An 11,679-nucleotide genomic window follows, 5' to 3' on the forward strand; every position below is an offset into this window, starting at 1 on the left:
CACTGGATGTTTAGAAAATAGCTGTCTGGGTACTCAACGTGAATTTAATGAAGGGGAAATGATTAACAAACCCATTACTGGTTGAGTTGATTGGCTGGAGTCAGTGAATGTGGTATATTTAGATTTTGAGAAGGCCTTTTGATAATATCCCATGTGAGGATATTTATCAAAATTAAAGCACATGGGATTGGGTTGATATACTTGCTAGAACTGAGGATTGGCTAATGGACACTAAGTAGAGATCACGAATAAATAGATCATTCTCGGGTTGACAAGCTGTGACTGGTGCGCACCATAAGAATTAATATATGGGTTCCAACTGTTCACAATTTGTCAGTGAAATAGATGTGGGTGTCATTTGTCATAATTCCAAATTTGCAGATTGCACAAACATTGGTGGGAATGTGGTTTGTAAGGAAAATGCAAAGAGGCTACAAGGTAATATTGCAGGCTGAGTTAGGAAAGACTTTGGCTGATGGAGTATAGTGTGAATAGAAGAAATGTTACCTTTTTCTTAGGTTAAACAAAGGTGAAAAGTATTTCTCAAATAGTGACAGATTAGAAAATTGTGTCCTTTTTCAGAAGTCACTGAAAATAGCATGCAATTACAGCAAGCAATTCAGAGTACAAACTGTATGTTAGCTTTTATTTCAAGAGGAATTTGAGTACAGAGATGAATTCCTGCACTGGTGAGAGTGCACATGGAGTACTGTGTGCAGTTCTGATACCCTTGTTTCAAGAAGGATATATTTACCATAAGGGGAGTGCAGTGGAGGTTCACCAGTCCATTTCCTGAGATTGTCTGTTGAAGAGTCTGGGTCTGAATTCTCTGACCTTTAGAAAGTTTAGAACAGAATGGTGGATACTTCATTTGACAGTCTTGGACAAAAAGGGCAGCCATTAGGACTGAAATGAGGGATTTCCTCACGGTGGTGAATGGTGATGCAGGCTGGTTGGACTGAATGACTGACCATTTATCCTGCATTTTAGTTGCCTTTGCAGCTGCAGAGCCTGCAGAAGATACTTCAGTCTAAGGTGACCATGTATTTCTGTTTAAACAATCAGTATACTTGGATGCATGTATAATAACAAAGCATTCTTTGTGGGTGGATTTTTTTTTGTTCAGTGTGTGTATTTGTTCTTTTAACCTCTAACTGCATGATGTTTGAATAGTATAAGCAGCTTAGTGACAATTGTGGAGAAATATTCAGAAAGTTTGAATTGACCTTAATTTTTACCACTTTCTCTGTGTTCTAGAACAAGGAATTACAAAACCAGCTTTCAGCTTATTTGGCAACAGTTCTTCCATGTCTGCTGCAGCAAATGCTGGGGGTTCCACAACCACCTCCATATTTGGTAATTCTGCATCTGCTCCAAACCAACCATTTTTATTTGGACAAGCGAGCACCACTGTGGGAAGTGCAAATCTTGGAAATTGTTCTGAATCAACTGTTGCTGCAACCAAGCCATTTTTATTTGGCTCACAGGATATTAAACCGGCTGTCAGTAATTCAAGTTCAGGGGCTTCTGCTGTCGCATTTCCATTTGGCTCGACACCCAGTAGTAACACTGCTACAACATCTGTGTTTACGTTTGGTGCTTCAACCACAACATCTAGTTCAACAGGTAAGCCTTACCATATCCTCTCAGTTTTGAGATGTGCACAAATGCAATGTGGTCAGCGTGTGTTTTTTTGTATTTTAAATGGAAGTCCTTGAATATTAGATCTATCTGTCACTCCTCGGCGCATTGGCCCATCTGATCAAGATCCTGTTGTACTCTGAGGTGACCTTTGCTGTCCACTACAGGACCAATTTTGGTGTCTTCTGCAAACTTACCAACGATACCTCCTATGTTCACATTCAAATCATTTGTATAAATGACGAAAAGCAGTGAACCCAGCACCAATCCTTATCGCACTATACTGGTCACAGGCCTCCAGTCTGAAAAACAACCCTCTGTCTTCTATTTTTTTAAGCCAGTTCTGTATCCAAATGGCTAGGTCTCCCTGTAATCCATGTGTTTGAACTTTGCTAACCAGTCTACTATGAGGAGCCTTATTGAACGCTTTACTGAGGTCCATACAGATCATTTCCATCACTCTGTCATCATCAATCCACTTCAAAACTTCAAAAAACTCAAATCAAGTTAGTGAGACATGATTTCCCACACACAAAGCCATGTTGACTTTCCCTAATCAGTCACAGTCATAGAGATGTACGGCATGGATACAGATCCTTCAGTCTAACTTGTCCATGACGATCAGATATCCCAACCTAATCTAGTCCCATTTGCCAGCACATGGCTGATATCCCTCTGAACCCTTTCTATTCCTATACCCATTCAGATGCCTTCTAAATGTTGTAAGTGTACCAACTTCCACCACTTCCTCTGGAAGCTCATTCCATACACACACCACCCTCTGCATGAAAAAGTTGCCCCTTAAGTCCCTTTTAAATTTTTCCCTCTCACCCTAAACCTGTGCCATCTAGTCTGGACTCCCCCACCCCAGGAAAAATACTTTGTCTATTTACCTTATCCATTAACCCTCATGATTTTATAAACCTTTTTAAGGTTTAGCCTCAGTCCTTGCCCAAATACATATAAATCCTGTCCCTCAGGATTCCTTCCAACAACTCGTCCACCACCGATATCAGGCTCTGTGGTCTATAGTTCCTGACTTTTCCTTACCACCTTTCTTAAATAGTGGCACCACATTTGCCACCCTCTAGTCTTTTGGCACCTCTCAGTTTAATACAGTTTTTAAAAAAATTAATTTGAGCTAATATAGAAAAGTAGTTGTAAAAATGTAAATTATGATCAAACTGGTAACTAAGATATTTTAATGGTATTGTTTACCATTTGATCTTTCAGGTGGTTCCTCAAATTCTATCTTTGGGTTTGGATCAAGTTCTACAGCTGCAGCAAATCCTCCAGCTTTTGGTACCACACAGACCCCTGTCCCTCTGTTTGGACAAAGCAGCAGTCAACCACCTGCTGCCTTTGCTTCAGCTGATGCATCTACCTTTGCATTCTCAACCAGTTGCCAGCAAACTGCCTTTGGTTCACAGTCTACCAGTGGTCAACCATCTCTTTTTGGAGGACAGTTACCCAATCAAACGCCCACATTTGGTTCAACTTCATCTACCTCGAGTAAGTAAATTCATATTTTAGTAAGTTGAACTGTTTTAAATTTGGAATATCTAATTTTTAAATTTATTCTTTCATGCAATGTTGGCATTGCTGACAGTGTTTTTTTGCTAGCCCCTAATGTGCCTTGAACTGAGTGGCTTATTTAGTCATTTCAGAGAGCAGTTAAGAACTGACCATTAGTCTGTGGGGCTGGTGTTGCATGTAGTGTTCACTAAATAGAACAGTTATCCCGAGTTTGATGAAATACATTAGGTAATGTGACAGAAGTAGCTTTCATATTTAAAATCTAATACTGTACCTTCTCTAGTTATAAAGCTTCATTGTATGTGTCCAAGAAGAAAAGTTTTAAGCAATTTCCTCTGCACAGCATATAAGTTGTTTGTTGTAATAGGGCAATTGCAGCAAAAGTGAATAGAAAAGTCTTTAAATTATGAAAATTAATAGATTTCAATTTTATTTCTTAAAATGTTTACCTCTGCTATAAAACAATAATCATACCAATCCCAAAATAAGAAGGAAAAATCTCTCCATCTTAATAAGAACTGTGTTGACAAGTGTCTGTACACTGGTTATCTACCTAGTCTGATAGAGTATGGTGTCAGGCCAGATAGCTTTAAAAGCAAAGAAAGTTGAGAATTGATTACACATTACAAATTGTAATACAATTTCCAGCCATTTAGCTTTCCTCTCTACTGAAGACCTGTTAGGATCTGATAACATAGGTCCTTCTTGAGCATGGAGTGGTAAATTTGAAAATAATTGGAGTTGTCTGACCTATGGGATACATCCAAATTCACTGCAGCCTCATGAGACCTTTGAATGCCAATCCAAAATCTCTGTCAAAACAAAACTGGATTTTAAAGATAAACTTCCAAGTAGAAGATGGAAATGAAAAGGAAAAGGGTTCCAGCAAGTAAGGGCAAGATAGCTGAAAGTACAGCTGATGAAGATAGGGCAAAATGAGAGCGTTGCAAAAGTGCTCCAGATTATTGGATTGTATTTTTATAACTATTGCATTGAGAACAAGATTGAGTGGATTTGAAAATGAGAGTGGCAGTATTACATTAAATCCTAAAGGGCCAGGGCCGCTTTGTATGAGCCAGACCAGAAGTGGTGAGTGTTGGACTTAGACTACCAAAAGCATATTGTTAGTAGTTTAGGTGCGGTGAAGCTTGCTGAGGGTAAAAGACCAGACAAAAGAATAGTTGGGAGGTTAGGAAAACAAGAGAAATGTTAGAAAAATGTAATGTGATTGGGATGATGCTCATAGAGGGGCCATGTGAGATAGTATAGTTGTAGGAGTAGTGATATGTCCATGTGTATCAAAGGACTCGTAAGAGGGATACAAAAATATTGGGTATTCCATAAGTATGGGGGAAACGATGCAAATTAACATGCTGAACTATAGTAAGATCTCTCATGAAGACCAGGATAAAGTATAAAAGTGGTCTGTTTTTATTGTAGATTACAAAAAAAAGGCTTTCTAAGTTAGATTGCTGATTTGTGGAATGTGACCATGCCAGAGTTGATTTGTAAATTATAATGCTTTTCTGACAAGCAGACACCTGTCATTTCCAAGAACATTGCCTGTAATTGAAAATCTTTCTTATTCTATAGTGATATTTGTTTGGAGATGATTTCTAACTTAATCTGTACTCTGTAGGTAACACTTTCCAGTTTGGAAACAGTGGTCATAGTTTTAATTTCAATGCCACCAATTCATCAAATGACGTTTTTAAATTTGGAACTGCTTCTACGGGAGCAACACAGCAGCCTGGATCCAGTGGTGGCTTCCAGTTCAACCCAGCCCTTGGATTCGCTGTTGGGTAAGAACCTTCATGTGTATTGCAAGGTTTTCTCAAATAACTGAATGCTTCTCCCTGCTATACTTGTTTAGCTAAGAACAGCTGTTAAAAGATTGTTTAGAAAATTTTGTGGAAAGAACCATTGAATTGTTGAATTCAGGTGTCTTAGATGCCCATCAGGAAAAAGAATTAATTTCATCCAAGCTTAAATTTAAAGATCTAGATTGCACTTCAAAACAGTTGTTGTGTATACCAATAAATACAGCTGATATATGGCTTGAATTTATTTTTAACATGAAGAATATTCCATGATATATGTTGGGCAAAGGTTGTGGAATATGGCAGTAAGATGGAGGAGTTTCTGTGATCAATAGAAGCATCCTTTGAGTGACTCCATGGAAGTGCTGTCATGAAAGATATTATTAGATTAGTTTACTTAGTGTGGAAACAGGCCCCTTGGCCCAACAAGTCCACATCGACCCTCCGAAGAGGAGCCCACCCAGACCCATTCCCCTACACCCCTTCACCTAACATTACGGGTAATTTAGCATGGCCAATTCACCTAAGCTGCACATTTTTGGACTGTGGGAGGAAACCGGAGCACCCGGAGGAAACCCACGCAGACACGGGGAGAATGTGCAAACTCCGCACAGATAGTTGCCTGGGGCAGGAATTGAACCCAGGTCTCTGGCGCTGTGAGGCAACAGTGCTGACCACTGTGCTGCCTATATTAGGCAGTGGTTAACAATTTACATTGGCGTAATGATTATGAACTAAGTGACTGTGTTTTCATCAAAACAACATGGGGCAAATGAGCTTGTGGTGCAGATCAAAATTGGCAGGTATGAAGTGGTGGGCATTGTGGCTACAGGGGGATCAGGATTGGGAACTGAATATTCAAGGATATATATTATATTGAAAAGATAGGCAGATGGGCAGACAGAGTGGGCTTGCCTTATTAGTAAGAAATGAAATTAAATCATTGGTAAGAAATGAAGTGGGGCCAGATGGTATAGAATCAGTGTGGGTAGAATTGAGGAACTGCAAAGGTTGGGAAAAAAAATAGTTGGAGTTATGTAAACAGTAGTCATGAACTGGAGCACAAGATACACCAAGAGATAGCAAAAATGAGTAGTGATCATGGGGGATTTCAATATGCAGGATGAACTGGAAAAATCAGGTTGGTAGTGGATTGCAAGAAAAGGAATTGGTAGAGAGTCTACGACATGGCTTTTTGGAGCAGCTTGCGGTGGAGATCACTAGGGAACAGGCAGTACTGAATTTAGTGTTGCGCAATGAGGCATACTTGATAAGGAAGCTTAAGGTGAAGGAATCCTTAGGAGGCAATGATCATAATTTGATTAAATTTAGTCTGCAATTTGAGAGGGAGAGGTGAGAATCAGAGGTAAGTGTTACAGCTGAATAAAGGCATGAGGGATGAGCTGGGTCAAGTTGACTGGTTGAGGAGCCGAGCAGGAAAGACAGTGGAACAGCATTGGCAGGAGTTTGAGTGTGATTCAGGATATCCAGCAGAGATTCATCTCAAGGTAAAAGAAGCATGGTACGGGGAGGATGAAGCAACCATGGCTGACTAGGGAGGTCGGGGACAGCTTAAATGAAAAAGAGAAAGCATACAATGTGGCAAAGGCCAGTGAGAAACTAGAGGATTGGGAAGCTTACAAAGACCAACAGAGAGTAACAAAAAAAGAACTAAGGAGGAAGAAGATTAAATATGAGGGTAAGCTAGCCAGTAATATAAAAGAAGACTGTAAGAGTTTCTTTAGCTATATAAAGGGCAGAAGAGAGGCCAAAATGGACATTGGACTGCTGGAAAATGATGCTGGAGAGATACAAGTGGGGAATAAGGATATGGCTGAGGAACTGAATAATTATTTGGCCTTAGTCTTCACAGTGAAAGACGAGTACTATCCCAAAACTTAGAGAGTGGGAATGCAAAGCTTGGTATGGTGGCTATCGCCAAGGCGAAGGTCCTAGAAAAATTGGCCTGAAGGTCGATAAATGAGATGGACTAACCCCAGAGTTCTAAGGAAGGTAGCGGAGGCATTAGTGGTGATCTTTAAGGAATCGCTAGAGACAGGAAGGGTTCTGTATTGTAAAATTGCTAACGTGACACCCCTGTTTAAAAAGGGAGCAAGGCAAAAGATAGAAAATTACATACTGATTAGTCTAACCTCGGTTGTGGGTAAGATCCTGGATGGAAATGTGTTGCTGGAAAAGCGCAGCAGGTCAGGCAGCATCTAGGGAACAGGAGAATCGACGTTTCGGGCATTAGCCCTTCTTCAGATCCTGGAATTCATTCAAGGAGAGGTCATGCCTGACGTATCTGCTAGAATTCTTTGAGGACGTAATGAGCAGATTGGACCAAGAAGAGCCAGTGGATGTTATTTACCTGGGCTTTAAAAAGGCTTTTGACAAGGTGCCATATAAGAAACTACTGAGTAAGATAAAGGCCCATGGTGTTAAAGGCAAGGTGTGAGCATAGATAGAAGCCTGGATGTCTGATAGAAAGCAGAGAGTGGGGATAAAAGGGTCTTCTCAGGATGGCAACTGGTGACAAGGCTCAGTGTTGGGACCACAAATTTTTGTGTATACATTAACAATATAGATAAAGGAACTGAGGGCATTCTGGCTAAGTTTGCAGACAATTCAAAGATAAGTAGAGGAACAGGGAGCATTGAGGAGACCGTGAGGCTGCAGAAGGATTTAGACAGGTTAGAAGAGTGGGCAAAGAAGTGGTAGATGGAGTACAATGTGGGAAAGTGTGAGCTCATGCACTTTGGTAGGAAGAATAGAGGCATGGACTGTTGTTTAAATGGTGAGAAAATTCAGAAGTCTGATGTGCAAAGAGACTAAGGAGTTCTAGTCCAGGATTCTCTCAAGGTAAGCTTGCAGGTTGAATCGATAATTAGGAAGGTAAATGCAATAATGGCATTTATTTTGAGGCAACTTGAGTATAAAAGCAGGTTCTGAGACTCTACAAGGCTCTGGTCAGACCACATTTGGTATATTGTGCACAGTTTTGGGCCCCATATCTCAGGAACGATGTACTGGCTCTGAGTATGTTCAGTTCAGAGAAGGTTCATGAGAATGCCCCAGGAATGAAAAGCTCAACATGTGAGAAATGTTTGAGGACTCTGGCTCCTCAAAACTCGATGGAGTTTAGAAGGATGAGGGTGCATCTAATTGAAACTTACAGAATGCTGATTGGCCTGGACAGAGTAGATAAAAGTGAGGACTGTTGATGCTGGAGATTAGAGTCAAAAAGTGTCCCGCTGGAAAAGCACACCAGGTCAGGCAGCATCTGAGGGATAGGAGAGTCGATGTTTCTTGCATAAGTCCTTCAACAGGGATGTGGGGGTGTTGTGCCAAGGGGGCTGAAAGATAAATTGCAGTGGGTTGGGGGGGGAAGGTAGCTAGGAAGGCGATAGACGGATGCAGGTGGGGAGGGAGGGGGGGTGATAGGGTGGACAGGTGGGAGAAGTTCAAGAGGGTGGTGCTCAGTTGGAGCTGGGGTAAGGTGGTGTGAGGGGAGATGAAGGAACTGGTGAAATCAATGATGCTGTATGGTTGGTGGGTCCCTAGGTGAAAAATGAGGCTTTTTGCTCCAGGTGTCAGATGGCTAGGATTTGGTGGTGGAAGAGGCCCAGGGCTTCCATGTCCTTAGCAGAGTGAGAGGGTGAGTTGAAGTAGTCGGCCACAGGGTGGTGGGGTTGTTTGGTGTGTGTCCCGAGATGTTATCTGAAATGTTCCACACATTGGCATCATCTCTAAGTTGGAGGGACAGGGCAACAACTTGCGAAACATGCAAGTCCTGGGCCGCCTCCTTCGTCAAATCCTCGCCACCCGATGCCTGGAGGAAGAATGCTGCATCTTCTGACTTGATACCCTCCAACCACATGGCAGGAGCATTGATTCCACCAGTTTCATTATCTCCCATCCCTCCACCTTATCCCAGATTCAACTCTCGAACTCAGCACTGCCCTCTGAACTTCTCCACGTGTCCATCTTCCTTCCCACTGAACCGCACCACCCTCCCTCTGATCTATCATCACCATCCCCGTCCACCTATCACCTTCCTAGCTACCTTTTTCCCTCCCAGCCCCACTCCCCTGATATTTATCTCTTGGCCCCCTTGCCCACCCCCCCCCCCCCCCCCCCCCCCTCCCCACAACTGAAGGGATTGTGTGTTCCTGCTGGTCAGATGCTGCTGGACTTGCTGTGCTTTTCCAGCGCCACACTTCTTGCCTCTGAGTAGAGTGGATGTCCTGGTCAGAAACCAGGACCCAATGGCACTACCTTAGACCTTTTAGAACTGAGATAAGGAGAAACATCTTCAGCCAGAGACTGGTGAACCTATGGAATTCATTGCCACAGAAGATTGTGGAGACCAGGTCATTGAGTGTATTAAGACTGAGATAGGTTCTTGATTGTCAAGGGTTACGGGGAGAAAGCAGGAGAATGGGGTTGAGAAATGCATCAGCCATGATTGAATGTGGATTAGTGGTGCAGGAAAAGCTCAGCAGTTCAGGCAGCACCCGAGGAGCAGTAAAATCGACGTTTCGGGCAAAAGCCCTGCCGCAACGTCGATTTTACTGCTCCCTTGGATGCTGCCTGAACTGCTGTGCTTTTCCAGCACCACTAATCCAGAATCTGGTTTCCAGCATCTGCAGTCATTGTTTTTACTGCCATGATTGAATGGCCTAACTTCAGCTCCTACATCTTATGGATATAGTATTGAAGGTTCATTCTCTTGAACCTGCCTAATTGACTTAATCAAGTGCAGCACTGGAATATTTGAAACGTTCTGATTATTTTATGATCCTGGAAATGTTTCAGCCATTTGCATCCACAATTGTTGGACAGGAAAAACCTTGTTTTAAGGGGGGTAATGGATTATTTTAACGAGTCCACTGTTTCATTGCACCTGTTTATATAAAGAATAACTGAAGAAACATCATTTAAATGTGTGACGTGGTTAAACTCTGAAATTGAATTAAAAACAAAGATGTTCTTTATACAAGTTGAACTTGTGTTTAATTTGTTTTTATATAATTCAAGTATCTTTTGTTTTTCTTTTGAGCAGGGTTGGCGGCACCAATCCTTTTTCTACGACATCTAGTGGCCGTTCAACTGTTACTGGTCGGAAGATAAAGACTGCAGTTAGGCGCAAGAAGTAGTTGTCACAACTGTTTAAAAACAGCTAATTATTGAAAATGTTTTTTCTATAAAGAGCTGGTGCCCTGCATTAATAATTGAATTGTACCTCCTTCTGGGCTTTATCAGATCTACCTAGGACCATTTGAACCTGCATATAATTGGTCGCTGCTTTTAGTTGCCTGGTGATGGGTGGACTGTAGATTTTTTTTGTGAGATCCCAGCAGTGTCATTAGTTAAAGACTTGGCATGGTCTGGCTACAAACAACCTGCAAAGTGAATGGCTTTGTATATTGATACCTCTTCATCTGCACCACTAGATATTGTTCATAACCCACTCAATTGTACTGAAAGGTTTGTATAGACTGAAGAGCATCAGTGAGAATAGGGCTGATAATTCTACAAAGGTTTCATCACAGTATGTGTGAAGTATGTGAATGTGTAGATGTTAAATGGATGGCCTGTTGTGCACCGATGTTTTCTGACTGCAGAATGATTGAAGAATCATACTTCGAGGACTTTAAATGAATTGTCTTCATTTCATAGAACATGTGCTTTTTAAAAATTCTGTTTATGCTTTTTTGACTTATTTCATTTTATTACAAACTATTATGTACATATCTTATGATTTTCAGTCAATTACCATTCTTGGACAAAATCACAAATCTGTGAACTTGAATTATTTTTTGTTATAGCGGTATGTTTTTGGTTCAGTATTGTCTATTAGAAGATTTTATTATGTAAATCTCATTATTCAAAGTTGCCTAATCCATTTAACATCCTTTGTGATTTAAAAAAAAATTGGGAACTCTTTAAAGTTTGCATATTGGCTTTTGTGATCCACTTTTGTTTGGACCAAAACAGTGTTGTACAAAGTATTAACTATATATTTTTATATTTGTTTAAATGGACTATGGTGACTTTGGATAATAAGGAGAACAATTTAATATTAAAGCCATGTTTATTACTGTATGATTAACAAAACCATGGGATAAACGCCATCAATAAAAAAAGAAATATTAAATCATTTGATTTTGTTCAGTGTCTACCTGTATGTCCTTTTATTCTGTATGACTATTTATTGTATTCTTTCAGATCTTCTGAAATGTGTAGAATTTACAGCAGTAAAACAAGCCTGACCCTAACAGCATACCCATTTCCCTTTATTTTCTCTAGTTGCCTGTAAAGACATTACACCCCAACCCTATCACCATAACTGTTTTATGTGGCAAGTTCCATTATTATATCCAATTTCTGGGTAAAGGCATTTCTCCTAGATTTATTTATAACTGTCTATCTTTGTGTTTGAATGGAAAATTGAAAGCATTCATAACTTTCAGAATTTTAAAAACCTCCAAGACACTTCTCTCTCCAAAGATCTAGTCTGTTTAGTCTTCCTAATACATATAATCTCCAAGTCTGGTGTGATAGCCATAATTTTTTCTGCACATTATTTAAATTGTGTTAAAAAGAAAACATCTCCCTAGATCACTTTTGAACCACAATAATATGCCAAGATGCTTCATCGCTGAACAATATTTTTAGA

The 11,679-nt window shown here is 40.6% G+C and overlaps 1 protein-coding gene across 2 annotated transcripts in view; it reads left to right on the forward strand.

Annotated features, from left to right (window-relative positions):
- Window positions 1–11,162, forward strand: part of nup153 (nucleoporin 153) — a 78,492-nt gene extending 67,330 nt beyond the window's left edge. For both annotated transcript variants that reach the window (XM_087978628.1, XM_087978629.1), the window contains 4 exons: window positions 1,258–1,626; window positions 2,875–3,153; window positions 4,817–4,979; window positions 10,063–11,162. In XM_087978628.1, the coding sequence (XP_087834754.1) occupies window positions 1,258–1,626; window positions 2,875–3,153; window positions 4,817–4,979; window positions 10,063–10,156 (905 nt within the window). In that variant the 3' untranslated portion in view covers window positions 10,157–11,162. The remainder of the gene's footprint in view (window positions 1–1,257; window positions 1,627–2,874; window positions 3,154–4,816; window positions 4,980–10,062) is intronic.
- The last annotated feature ends 517 nt before the right edge of the window (window positions 11,163–11,679 follow it).

This window comes from Chiloscyllium plagiosum, unplaced genomic scaffold (assembly GCF_037043375.1).
Source record: "Chiloscyllium plagiosum isolate Xiang-an unplaced genomic scaffold, Cpla_swu_hap1 HiC_scaffold_34, whole genome shotgun sequence".
In the NCBI taxonomy this organism is placed as follows: domain Eukaryota; kingdom Metazoa; phylum Chordata; class Chondrichthyes; order Orectolobiformes; family Hemiscylliidae; genus Chiloscyllium; species Chiloscyllium plagiosum.